Genomic DNA, 14,547 nt, shown 5'->3' on the forward strand with positions numbered 1-14,547 from the left:
TGGGGGTGTAAAATAAAGTTACGGGGGGGTGGGCAGAGCAGATAGTGGAGTGGTTGTGGGGAGAGGTGTCGTTAAGCCTGTAGGAGCTGGGACATTATACCTCATATTGCAGTTGTGTGAGCTGTCGGCGAGGCCGCAGTTGGAGTTCTGGGTATTGTTTTCGGTCTCCGTTCTAGGAAAGCTGCTTTTCAAGTAGAGTGCAGGAAGGATTTACAAGTGCTACCAGGACTAAAGGCGGCGTTTTAGGATGAGGCGAGGTGCCAGAGGAAGTTGCTGAGGCAGGCACAGTAGTATCTTATAAGAAGCATTTGGATGGTACGTGGAGGGTTGGGGCTTGAAGGGATGTGGGCTGAATGCAGGAAATTGGGACTAGACGGGTGAGAACCACGGTCAGCATGCACTGATGAACCAAAGGGCCCATTGCTCTATGACTCACTCCTCCCAATCCAAATCTTTCGAGCTCTCCCCCCAGGGACACACATACTCAACCCATCTCACCTGGCATGTGTACCATACGGCAACGACACTCCCGCAACACCGCCTGCTTCTCGCAGTTGATGCGACAGGCGGCCAGGCTGTAGTTCACGTACCCAGGCACCAGGCTGCCCGGTAACTCTGAGCGACAGTTCCCCCACGGACGGGGCAGATACGTCAGCTGGGGGCAGAAAGAGACACAGGAACTGGCAGTGGTGGGCAACTGAACCTTGGTGAGGTGCTCACAGTGGCAAAAAGCAGATGGGATTCAAACCTACCCAGGGCTGCAGCGATACATGTCAGACACAGAGTGAAGCTCCCTCTACACCGTCCCATCACACACTCCCAGGGTCAGACACAGAGTGAAGCTCCCTCTACACTGTCAAATCACACACTCCCAGGGTCAGACACAGAGTGAAGCTCCCTCTACACCGTCCCATCACACACTCCCAGGGTCAGACACAGAGTGAAGCTCCCTCTACACCATCCCATCACACACTCCCGGGGTCAGACACAGAGTGAAGCTCCCTATACACCGTCCCATCACACACTCCCAGGGTCAGACACAGAGTGAAGCTCCCTCTACACTGTCCCATCACACACTCCCAGGGTCAGACACAGAGTGAAGCTCCCTCTACACTGACCCATAACACACTGCCAGGGTCAGACACAGAGTGAAGCTTCACCATCCCTCACACACTCCCAGGGTCAGACACAGAGTGAAGCTCCCTCTACACCATCCCATCACACACTCCCAGGGTCAGACACAGAATGAAGCTCCCTCTACACCGTCCCATAACACACTGCCAGGGTCAGACACAGAGTGAAGCTCCCTCTACACTGTCCCATCACACACTCCCAGAGTCAGACACAGAGTGAAGCTCCCTCTACACTGTCCCACCACACACTCCCAGGGTCAGACACAGAGTGAAGCTCCCTCTACACCGTCCCATCACACACTCCCGGGGTCAGACACAGAGTGAAGCTCCCTATACACCGTCCCATCACACACTCCCAGGGTCAGACACAGAGTGAAGCTCCCTCTACACTGTCCCATCACACACTCCCAGGGTCAGACACAGAGTGAAGCTCCCTCCACACCATCCCATCACACACTCCCGGGGTCAGACACAGAGTGAAGCTTCCTCTACACCATCCCTCACACACTCCCAGGGTCAGACACAGAGTGAGGCTCCCTCTACGCCATCCCATCACACACTCCCAGGGTCAGACACAGAGTGAAGCTCCCTCTACACCATCCCATCACACACTCCCAGGGTCAGACACAGAATGAAGCTCCCTCTACACCGTCCCATAACACACTGCCAGGGTCCACAGAGTGAAGCTCCCTCTACACCATCCCATCACACACTCCCGGGGTCAGACACAGAGTGAAGCTCCCTCTACACTGTCCCATCACACACTACCAGGGACAGACACAGAGTGAAGCTCCCTCTACACTGTCCCATCACCACTCCCAGGGTCAGACACAGAGTGAAGCTCCCTCTACACCGTCCCATCACACACTCCCAGGGTCAGACACAGAGTGAAGCTCCCTCTACACAGTCCCATCACACACCTTCAGGGTCAGACACAGAGTGAAGCTCCCTCTACACAGTCCCATCACACACTCCCAAGGTCAGACACAGAGTGAAGTTCCCTATACACTGTCCCAACACACACTCCCAGGGTCAGACACAGAGTGAAGCTCCCTCTACACTGTCCCATCACACACTCCCAGGGTCAGACACAGAGTGAAGCTCCCTATACACTGTCCCAACACACAGTCCCAGGGTCAGACACAGAGTGAAGCTCCCTCTACACTGTCCCATCACACACTCCCAGGGTCAGACACAGAGTGAAGCTCCCTCTACACTGTCCCATCACACACTCCCAGGATCAGACACAGAGTGAAGCTCCCTCTGCACCGTCCCATCACACACTGCCAGGGTCAGACACAGAGTGAAGCTCCCTCCATACTGTCCCATCACACACTCCCATGGTCAGACACAGAGTGAAGCTCCCTCTACACCATCCCATCACACACTCCCGGGGTCAGACACAGAGTGAAGCTCCCTCTACACTGTCCCATCACACACTCCCAGGGTCAGACACAGAGTGAAGCTCCCTCTACACTGTCCCATCACACACTCCCAGGGTCAGACACAGAGTGAAGCTCCCTCTACACCATCCCATCACACACTGCCAGGGTCAGACACAGAGTGAAGCTCCCTCTACACCATCCCTCACACACTCCCAGGGTCAGACACAGAGTGAGGCTCCCTCTACGCCATCCCATCACACACTCCCAGGGTCAGACACAGAGTGAAGCTCCCTCTACACCATCCCATCACACACTCCCAGGGTCAGACACAGAATGAAGCTCCCTCTACACCGTCCCATAACACACTGCCAGGGTCAGACACAGAGTGAAGCTCCCTCTACACCATCCCATCACACACTCCCGGGGTCAGACACAGAGTGAAGCTCCCTCTACACTGTCCCATCACACACTCCCAGGGACAGACACAGAGTGAAGCTCCCTCTACACTGTCCCATCACCACTCCCAGGGTCAGACACAGAGTGAAGCTCCCTCTGCACCGTCCCATCACACACTCCCAGGGTCAGACACAGAGTGAAGCTCCCTCTACACCGTCCCATCACACACTCCCGGGGTCAGACACAGAGTGAAGCTCCCTATACACCGTCCCATCACACACTCCCAGGGTCAGACACAGAGTGAAGCTCCCTATACACTGTCCCAACACACACTCCCAGGGTCAGACACAGAGTGAAGCTCCCTCTACACTGTCCCATCACACACTCCCAGGGTCAGACACAGAGTGAAGCTCCCTATACACTGTCCCAACACACACTCCCAGGGTCAGACACAGAGTGAAGCTCCCTCTACACTGTCCCATCACACACTCCCAGGATCAGACACAGAGTGAAGCTCCCTCTGCACCGTCCCATCACACACTGCCAGGGTCAGACACAGAGTGAAGCTCCCTCCATACTGTCCCATCACACACTCCCAGGATCAGACACAGAGTGAAGCTCCCTCTGCACCGTCCCATCACACACTCCCGGGGTCAGACACAGAGTGAAGCTCCCTCTACACTGTCCCATCACACACTCCCAGGGTCAGACACAGAGTGAAGCTCCCTCTACACTGTCCCATCACACACTCCCAGGGTCAGACACAGAGTGAAGCTCCCTCTACACTGTCCCATCACACACTCCCAGGGTCAGACACAGAGTGAAGCTCCCTATACACTGTCCCAACACACACTCCCAGGGTCAGACACAGAGTGAAGCTCCCTCTACACTGTCCCATCACACACTCCCAGGGTCAGACACAGAGTGAAGCTCCCTCTACACTGTCCCATCACACACTCCCAGGATCAGACACAGAGTGAAGCTCCCTCTGCACCGTCCCATCACACACTGCCAGGGTCAGACACAGAGTGAAGCTCCCTCCATACTGTCCCATCACACACTCCCAGGATCAGACACAGAGTGAAGCTCCCTCTGCACCGTCCCATCACACACTCCCAGGGTCAGACACAGAGTGAAGCTCCCTCTACACCATCCCATCACACACTCCCAGGGTCAGACACAGAATGAAGCTCCCTCTACACCGTCCCATAACACACTGCCAGGGTCAGACACAGAGTGAAGCTCCCTCTACACCATCCCATCACACACTCCCGGGGTCAGACACAGAGTGAAGCTCCCTCTACACTGTCCCATCACACACTCCCAGGGACAGACACAGAGTGAAGCTCCCTCTACACTGTCCCATCACCACTCCCAGGGTCAGACACAGAGTGAAGCTCCCTCTACACCGTCCCATCACACACTCCCAGGGTCAGACACAGAATGAAGCTCCCTCTACACAGTCCCATCACACACTCCCAGGGTCAGACACAGAGTGAAGCTCCCTCTACACAGTCCCATCACACACTCCCAAGGTCAGACACAGAGTGAAGTTCCCTATACACTGTCCCAACACACACTCCCAGGGTCAGACACAGAGTGAAGCTCCCTCTACACTGTCCCATCACACACTCCCAGGGTCAGACACAGAGTGAAGCTCCCTATACACTGTCCCAACACACACTCCCAGGGTCAGACACAGAGTGAAGCTCCCTCTACACTGTCCCATCACACACTCCCAGGGTCAGACACAGAGTGAAGCTCCCTCTACACTGTCCCATCACACACTCCCAGGATCAGACACAGAGTGAAGCTCCCTCTACACTGTCCCATCACCACTCCCAGGGTCAGACACAGAGTGAAGCTCCCTCTACACCGTCCCATCACACACTCCCAGGGTCAGACACAGAATGAAGCTCCCTCTACACAGTCCCATCACACACTCCCAGGGTCAGACACAGAGTGAAGCTCCCTCTACACAGTCCCATCACACACTCCCAGGGTCAGACACAGAGTGAAGCTCCCTATACACTGTCCCAACACACACTCCCAGGGTCAGACACAGAGTGAAGCTCCCTCTACACTGTCCCATCACACACTCCCAGGGTCAGACACAGAGTGAAGCTCCCTCTACACTGTCCCATCACACACTCCCAGGATCAGACACAGAGTGAAGCTCCCTCTGCACCGTCCCATCACACACTGCCAGGGTCAGACACAGAGTGAAGCTCCCTCCATACTGTCCCATCACACACTCCCAGGATCAGACACAGAGTGAAGCTCCCTCTGCACCGTCCCATCACACACTCCCAGGGTCAGACACAGAGTGAAGCTCCCTCTACACCATCCCATCACACACTCCCGGGGTCAGACACAGAGTGAAGCTCCCTCTACACTGTCCCATCACACACTCCCAGGGTCAGACACAGAGTGAAGCTCCCTCTACACTGTCCCATCACACACTCCCAGGGTCAGACACAGAGTGAAGCTCCCTCTACACCATCCCATCACACACTGCCAGGGTCAGACACAGAGTGAAGCTCCCTCTACACCATCCCTCACACACTCCCAGGGTCAGACACAGAGTGAGGCTCCCTCTACGCCATCCCATCACACACTCCCAGGGTCAGACACAGAGTGAAGCTCCCTCTACACCATCCCATCACACACTCCCAGGGTCAGACACAGAATGAAGCTCCCTCTACACCGTCCCATAACACACTGCCAGGGTCAGACACAGAGTGAAGCTCCCTCTACACCATCCCATCACACACTCCCGGGGTCAGACACAGAGTGAAGCTCCCTCTACACTGTCCCATCACACACACTCCCAGGGACAGACACAGAGTGAAGCTCCCTCTACACTGTCCCATCACCACTCCCAGGGTCAGACACAGAGTGAAGCTCCCTCTACACAGTCCCATCACACACCTTCAGGGTCAGACACAGAGTGAAGCTCCCTCTACACAGTCCCATCACACACTCCCAAGGTCAGACACAGAGTGAAGTTCCCTATACACTGTCCCAACACACACTCCCAGGGTCAGACACAGAGTGAAGCTCCCTCTACACTATCCCATCACACACTCCCAGGGTCAGACACAGAGTGAATCTCCCTCTACACTGTCCCATCACACACTCCCAGGATCAGACACAGAGTGAAGCTCCCTCTGCACCGTCCCATCACACACTGCCAGGGTCAGACACAGAGTGAAGCTCCCTCCATACTGTCCCATCACACACTCCCAGGATCAGACACAGAGTGAAGCTCCCTCTGCACCGTCCCATCACACACTCCCAGGGTCAGGCACAGAGTGAAGCTCCCTCTACACCATCCCATCACACACTCCCGGGGTCAGACACAGAGTGAAGCTCCCGCTACACTGTCCCATCACACACTCCCAGGGTCAGACACAGAGTGAAGCTCCCTCTACACTGTCCCATCACACACTCCCAGGGTCAGACACAGAGTGAAGCTCCCTCTACACCATCCCATCACACACTCCCAGGGTCAGACACAGAGTGAAGCTCCCTCTACACCATCCCTCACACACTCCCAGGGTCAGACACAGAGTGAAGCTCCCTCTACACCATCCCATCACACACTCCCGGGGTCATACATAGATTGAAGCTCCCTCTACACCATCCCATCACACACTCCCAGGGTCAGACACAGAGTGAAGCTCCCTCTACACTCTCCCATCACACACTCCCAGGATCAGACACAGAGTGAAGCTCCCTCTGCACCGTCCCATCACACACTGCCAGGGTCAGACACAGAGTGAAGCTCCCTCCATACTGTCCCATCACACACTCCCAGGATCAGACACAGAGTGAAGCTCCCTCTGCACCGTACCATCACACACTCCCAGGGTCAGACACAGAGTGAAGCTCCCTCTACACCATCCCATCACACACTCCCGGGGTCAGACACAGAGTGAAGCTCCATCTACACCATCCCATCACACACTCCCAGGGTCAGACACAGAGTGAAGCTCCCTCTACACTGTCCCATCACACACTCCCAGGGTCAGACACAGAGTGAAGCTCCCTCTACACTGTCCCATCACACACTCCCAGGGTCAGACACAGAGTGAAGCTCCCTCTACACTGTCCCATCACACACTCCCAGGGTCAGACACAGAGTGAAGCTCCCTCTACACCATCCCTCACACACTCCCAGGGTCAGACACAGAGTGAAGCTCCCTCTACACCATCCCATCACACACTGCCAGGGTCAGACACAGAGTGAAGCTCCCTCTACACCATCCCTCACACACTCCCAGGGTCAGACACAGAGTGAAGCTCCCTCTGCACCATCCCTCACACACTCCCAGGGTCAGACACAGATTGAAGCTCCCTCTACACCATCCCATCACACAGGACCCTTCATCAAACTGCCAAACTTTCTGAGGATTTTGGCACAAATGTTTAGTTTCTCCAGCATTTTGTGTAGGTTTCCTGCATCTGGAGAAGCTGTTGAGTTTTTAATGAGTATGTTGGGAGAGGAACGGTCTCACAGACAGATGGAGAGAAGATGGAGGTACCATGCAGCACTCACCCGCTGCTCCTGACAGGACACAAAGGTCTGGAATCCGGGTGGAACCCCAAAGCCGAGCTGGTGGATGTAAGGAGGTTCGTGCCGTCCATGTATCTGGACACGGATTCCCGCCTCGAACGATGTCTCGTCTGAAAGCGAAACACCCCAAAACATTAGTACCAGAGTTAGAGCATCACAGTCCAACATTACTAGGTACAGACCCCACACATGACCCTCACTGGGGGACGGTCCCACACACATACTGACCCTCACTGGGGGACGGTCCCACACACATACTGACCCTCACTGGGGGACGGTCTCACACACCCACACTGACCGTCACTGGGAGACAGTCTCACGCACACACTGACCCTCACTGGGGGACGGTCCCACACACACACTGACCCTCACTGGGGGATAGTCCCACACACATACTGACCCTCACTGGGGGACAGTCCCACACACACACACTGACCCTCACTGGGGGACAGTCCCACACACACACACTGACCCTCACTGGGGGACAGTCCCACACACATACTGACCCTCACTGGGGGACGGTCTCACACACCCACACTGACCGTCACTGGGAGACAGTCTCACGCACACACTGACCCTCACTGGGGGATGGTCCCACACACATACTGACCCTCACTGGGGGACGGTCCCACACACATACTGACCCTCACTGGGGGACAGTCCCACACACACACACTGACCCTCACTGGGGGACAGTCCCACACACATACTGACCCTCACTGGGGGACGGTCCCACACACACACACTGACCCTCACTGGGGGACAGTCCCACACACATACTGACCCTCACTGGGGGACAGTCCCACACACACACACTGACCCTCACTGGGGGACAGTCCCACACACACACACTGACCCTCACTGGGGGACAGTCCCACACACATACTGACCCTCACTGGGGGACGGTCCCACACACACACACTGACCCTCACTGGGGGAACGTTCCACACACACACTGACCCTCACTGGGGGACGGTCCAACACACAAAAACACTGACCCTCACTGGGGGACGGTCCCACGCAGACACTGACCCTCACTGGGGGACGGTCTCACACACCCACACTGACCGTCACTGGGAGACAGTCTCACGCACACACTGACCCTCACTGGGGGACGGTCCCACACACACACTGACCCTCACTGGGGGAACGTTCCACACACACACTGACCCTCACTGGGGGACAGTCCCACACACACACTGACCCTCACTGGGGGACGGTCCCACGCAGACACTGACCCTCACTGGGGGACGGTCCAACACACAAAAACACTGACCCTCACTGGGGGACGGTCCCACGCAGACACTGACCCTCACTGGGGGACGGTCCCACGCAGACACTGACCCTCACTGGGGGACGGTCCAACACACAAAAACACTGACCCTCACTGGGGGACGGTCCCACGCAGACACTGACCCTCACTGGGGGACGGTCCCACGCAGACACTGACCCTCACTGGGAGACAGTCCCACACACACACTGACCCTCACTGGGGGACGGTCCCACGCAGACACTGACCCTCACTGAGGGACAGACCCACACACACACTGACCCTCACTGGGGGACGGTCCCACACACACACTGACCCTCACTGGGGGATAGGTTTGTAATCTCTGGACTACACCTAGTTCCGCGCACATGCGAGGCCGAGAGCAGGAAGATAAAACAGATGAATGTGTGACTGAAGTGTTGTTTTGGGGTCAGGGGCTCTGGTAGCAGGACCACTGGGATCACCCCTAGCACAGGGTGACCTGTATGAGAAGGACGGATGACTCTGTGCCCTAATGAAGTGTCTCGGTCGATGATGGTGATCGATTATTCCTCTTCACAGATGCTGCCTGAGCATCTGAGTTGCTCCAGTACCCTGTGTGTCGCTCAGGACAGGTACGTTCTCGGAAAAGAGGAAGGGCAAATGGCAAGGTCACGGTGCCTTGGAGATCGAGAGAGGTGGTGAAGTCATTCAAGAAGAAATAAAATAAAGGAAATGTATAAGGTTGAGTAAGCTAAAATCACATGGAGTCCTTGAGGATTATAAAGAAACCGGGAATGAACTAAAGAAGGGAATTAGGAAAGCCATGAGGGGCCATGAAAAGCCCTTGGCCAGTAGGATGAAGGTGAATGTCAAGGCATTCTATGCATACATCAACAGTAAGAGGATAACTAGGGAGAGGGTGGGACCACTCAAGGATAAAGGGGAACATTTGTTTGGATGTGGAGGATGTCCTGAATGGTGTGGAAACACCAATGCCCAGCCCAGCAATGGACAGGCCTACAGAGTGGTGAATACAGCCCAGTCCATCCCCGGGAAAGTCCTCCCCACCACTGAGCACATCTACATGAAGCGTTGCCACAGGAAAGCAGCGTCCTCCATCCAGACCATGCTCTCCTCTCGCTGTAACCATCGGGCAGGAGGTACACGATCCTCAGGGCTGACACCAATAGGTTCAGGAACAATTATTACCCTACAACCATGAGGCTCCTGAACTGGCGTGGATAATGTCACATCTCAACCCCGCACTGTTTCCAGAACACACACACTCACTTTCATGGACTCCTCACAACTTGCGTGCTCAGTAAACCTCTGGGGTCGGGTAGGTTAGGGGGTGTGGGCAGTGCCTCGGTGGATGGGAAGGGTAGGTTAGGGCTGTGGGCAGTGCCTTGGTGGATGGGCAGCATAGGTTAGGGGTGTGGGCAGTGTCTGGGTCGATGGGCAGTGTAGGTTAGGGCCGTGGGCAGTGCCTGGGTCGATGGGCAGTGGAGGTTAGGGGTGTGGGCAGTGCCTGGGTCGATGGGCAGTGTAGGTTAGGGCTGTGGGCAGTGCCTGGGTCGATGGGCAGTGTAGGTTAGGGCCGTGGGCAGTGCCTGGGTCGATGGGCAGTGGAGGTTAGGGGTGTGGGCAGTGCCTGGGTCGATGGGCAGTGTAGGTTAGGGCTGTGGGCAGTGCCTGGGTCGATGGGCAGTGTAGGTTAGGGCTGTGGGCAGTGCCTGGGTCGATGGGCAGTGTAGGTTAGGGCCGTGGGCAGTGCCTGGGTCGATGGGCAGTGTAGGTTAGGGGTGTGGGCAGTGCCTGGGTCGATGGGCAGTGTAGGTTAGGGCCGTGGGCAGTGCCTGGGTGGATGGGCAGTGTAGGTTAGGGCTGTGGGCAGTGCCTGGGTCGATGGGAAAGGAAGGTTTAGGGCTGTGGGCAGTACCTGGGTGGCTGGGCAGGGTAGGTTAGGGCTGTGGGCAGTGTCTGGGTGGATGGGCAGTGTAGGTTAGGGCTGCGGGCAGTGCCTGGGTGGATGGGCAGGGTGGGTTAGGGCTGTGGGCAGTACCTGGGTGGATGGGCAGGGTGGGTTAGGGCTGTGGGCAGTGCCTGGGTGGATGGGCAGGGTAGGTTAATCTGTGGGCAGTGCCTGGGTGGATGGGCAGGGTAGGTTAATCTGTGGGCAGTGTAGGATAGGGGTGTGGGCAGTGCCTGGGTGGCTGGGCAGGGTAGGTTAGGGGTGTGGGCAGTGCCTGGGTGGATGGGCAGGGTGGGTTAGGGCTGTGGGCAGTGCCTGGGTGGATGGGCAGTGTAGGATAGGGGTGTGGGCAGTGCCTGGGTGGCTGGGCAGGGTAGGTTAGGGCTGTGGGCAGTGCCTGGGTGGATGGGCAGTGTAGGTTAGGGCTGTGGGCAGTGTCTGGGTGGATGGGCAGTGTAGGTTAGGGCTGTGGGCAGTGCCTGGGTGGATGGGCAGGGTGGGTTATGGCTGTGGGCAGTGCCTGGGTGGATGGGCAGGGTGGGTTAGGGCTGTGGGCAGTGCCTGGGTGGATGGGCAGTGTAGGTTAGGGCTGTGGGCAGTGCCTGGGTGGATGGGCAGTGTAGGTTAATCTGTGGGCAGTGCCTGGGTGGATGGGCAGTGTAGGTTAGGGCTGTGGGCAGTGCCTGGGTGGATGGGCAGGGTGGGTTAGGGCTGTGGGCAGTGCCTGGGTGGATGGGCAGGGTGGGTTAGGGCTGTGGGCAGTGCCTGGGTGGATGGGCAGTGTAGGTTAGGGCTGTGGGCAGTGTCTGGGTGGATGGGCAGGGTAGGTTAGGGCTGTGGGCAGTGCCTGGGTGGATGGGCAGTGTAGGTTAATCTGTGGGCAGTGTCTGGGTGGCTGGGCAGTGTAGGTTAGGGCTGTGGGCAGTGCCTGGGTGGATGGGCAGTGTAGGTTAATCTGTGGGCAGTGCCTGGGTGGATGGGCAGGGTAGGTTAATCTGTGGGCAGTGCCTGGGTGGATGGGCAGTGTAGGATAGGGGTGTGGGCAGTGCCTGGGTGGCTGGGCAGGGTAGGTTAGGGCTGTGGGCAGTGCCTGGGTGGATGGGCAGGGTGGGTTAGGGCTGTGGGCAGTGCCTGGGTGGATGGGCAGTGTAGGATAGGGGTGTGGGCAGTGCCTGGGTGGCTGGGCAGGGTAGGTTAGGGCTGTGGGCAGTGCCTGGGTGGCTGGGCAGGGTGGGTTAGGGCTGTGGGCAGTGCCTGGGTCGATGGGCAGTGTAGGTTAGGGCTGTGGGCAGTGCCTGGGTGGATGGGCAGTGTAGGTTAGGGGTGTGGGCAGTGTCTGGGTGGATGGGCAGTGTAGGTTAGGGCTGTGGGCAGTGCCTGGGTGGATGGGCAGGGTGGGTTAGGGCTGTGGGCAGTGCCTGGGTGGATGGGCAGGGTGGGTTAGGGCTGTGGGCAGTGCCTGGGTGGATGGGCAGGGTGGGTTAGGGCTGTGGGCAGTGCCTGGGTGGATGGGCAGGGTGGGTTAGGGCTGTGGGCAGTGCCTGGGTGGATGGGCAGTGTAGGTTAGGGCTGTGGGCAGTGTCTGGGTGGATGGGCAGTGTAGGTTAGGGCTGTGGGCAGTGCCTGGGTGGATGGGCAGTGTAGGTTAATCTGTGGGCAGTGTCTGGGTGGCTGGGCAGTGTAGGTTAGGGCTGTGGGCAGTGCCTGGGTGGATGGGCAGTGTAGGTTAATCTGTGGGCAGTGCCTGGGTGGATGGGCAGGGTAGGTTAATCTGTGGGCAGTGCCTGGGTGGATGGGCAGTGTAGGATAGGGGTGTGGGCAGTGCCTGGGTGGCTGGGCAGGGTAGGTTAGGGCTGTGGGCAGTGCCTGGGTGGATGGGCAGGGTGGGTTAGGGCTGTGGGCAGTGCCTGGGTGGATGGGCAGTGTAGGTTAGGGCTGTGGGCAGTGTCTGGGTGGCTGGGCAGGGTAGGTTAGGGCTGTGGGCAGTGCCTGGGTGGATGGGCAGTGTAGGTTAATCTGTGGGCAGTGTCTGGGTGGCTGGGCAGTGTAGGTTAGGGCTGTGGGCAGTGCCTGGGTGGATGGGCAGTGTAGGTTAATCTGTGGGCAGTGCCTGGGTGGATGGGCAGGGTAGGTTAATCTGTGGGCAGTGCCTGGGTGGATGGGCAGTGTAGGATAGGGGTGTGGGCAGTGCCTGGGTGGCTGGGCAGGGTAGGTTAGGGCTGTGGGCAGTGCCTGGGTGGATGGGCAGGGTGGGTTAGGGCTGTGGGCAGTGCCTGGGTGGATGGGCAGTGTAGGATAGGGGTGTGGGCAGTGCCTGGGTGGCTGGGCAGGGTAGGTTAGGGCTGTGGGCAGTGCCTGGGTGGCTGGGCAGGGTGGGTTAGGGCTGTGGGCAGTGCCTGGGTCGATGGGCAGTGTAGGTTAGGGCTGTGGGCAGTGCCTGGGTGGATGGGCAGTGTAGGTTAGGGGTGTGGGCAGTGTCTGGGTGGATGGGCAGTGTAGGTTAGGGCTGTGGGCAGTGCCTGGGTGGATGGGCAGGGTGGGTTAGGGCTGTGGGCAGTGCCTGAGTGGATGGGCAGGGTGGGTTAGGGCTGTGGGCAGTGCCTGGGTGGATGGGCAGGGTGGGTTAGGGCTGTGGGCAGTGCCTGGGTGGATGGGCAGGGTGGGTTAGGGCTGTGGGCAGTGCCTGGGTGGATGGGCAGGGTGGGTTAGGGCTGTGGGCAGTGCCTGGGTGGATGGGCAGGGTGGGTTAGGGCTGTGGGCAGTGCCTGGGTGGATGGGCAGGGTGGGTTAGGGCTGTGGGCAGTGCCTGGGTGGATGGGCAGGGTAGGTTAGGGCTGTGGGCAGTGCCTGGGTGGATGGGCAGGGTAGGTTAAGGCTGTGGGCAGTGCCTGGGTCGATGGGCAGTGTAGGTTAGGGCTGTGGGCAGTGCCTGGGTGGCTGGTCAGTGTAGGTTAGGGCCGTGGGCAGTGCCTGGGTGGATGGGCAGTGCTGCTCTCACCTGTCTCCTGCCAGATGGGTAAGTACTCGTCCTGCTGGATATCGAGCATCAGTTCCAGGCCATTCCCCATACCGCTTTGCTTGCCCTTCCTGCCGCCGGTCTTGTTGGCATTGAAGGTGTAACACTTCCCATACCTTGTGAACACCTGTGAGCAGAGTCCAAGGGTTGAAGGTTAAAGGTCAGCAGAGAGGATCAGATCCCTGTGCCCCACAGGCACTGGCAGAGAGTGGGAAGGGTCACGATGCCCCTGGCCACAGGGGTGGACTTCAATCTGATTTCACTGTCTGTTTCCCCGTCACCACCCCCCCCCATAGACCTCCACCCCTTCTGATTCAGCAGCACCCTTGTTGTGTCTTTAATATTTCAATAATATTTGAGTGATCTTCTGTATATATTGTTTGATTAAGCATTCTTGTTCATTCAAATAGTCACAGGTTATATGTAAAAATATGTTAGTTGCATATGTCAACATGATACATGCACGCCTCATTTTAAGTAAACTTGAAGTTACATCCGTGTTCTTGGACTCCCATATCTTGCTTTAAATTCGTTTAATGTTCTGAAGTTACAAAGCATAACCTTGAAAATGAGGTATTTTTAAAACAAACCCAAGATGACCACTGACCTGTTAGCACACAGTGAGACATGCAAACTTAAAAAAAAACACAGTAAGAGCATTGGTGAGTGAGAAAAACACACCCAGCGGGTGCAGAGACATTGAGCTAAAAAAATGGCTGTAAATGGGAGAAATCAGGCTTCATATAGAATGAGTATCGGGTGATAATCATCATTTTTTAAAAACTCAGCAATGGCTGGCTACGTCGGACAGATT

General features: G+C 57.2%; 1 protein-coding gene across 1 annotated transcript in view; it reads right to left on the bottom strand.

Annotated features, from left to right (window-relative positions):
* asic4a (acid-sensing (proton-gated) ion channel family member 4a) overlaps window positions 1-14,547 on the bottom strand; it is a 322,546-nt gene that overhangs the window by 18,563 nt on the left and 289,436 nt on the right. The window contains exons 2-4 of the mRNA XM_063051476.1: window positions 13,716-13,860; window positions 7,476-7,603; window positions 499-655 (exon numbers count right to left, since the gene is read on the bottom strand). Of these exons, the coding sequence (XP_062907546.1) occupies window positions 499-655; window positions 7,476-7,603; window positions 13,716-13,860 (430 nt within the window). The remainder of the gene's footprint in view (window positions 1-498; window positions 656-7,475; window positions 7,604-13,715; window positions 13,861-14,547) is intronic.

The sequence above is a fragment of the Mobula hypostoma genome, chromosome 6 (genome assembly GCF_963921235.1).
Source record: "Mobula hypostoma chromosome 6, sMobHyp1.1, whole genome shotgun sequence".
Taxonomy (NCBI): Eukaryota; Metazoa; Chordata; class Chondrichthyes; order Myliobatiformes; family Myliobatidae; genus Mobula; species Mobula hypostoma.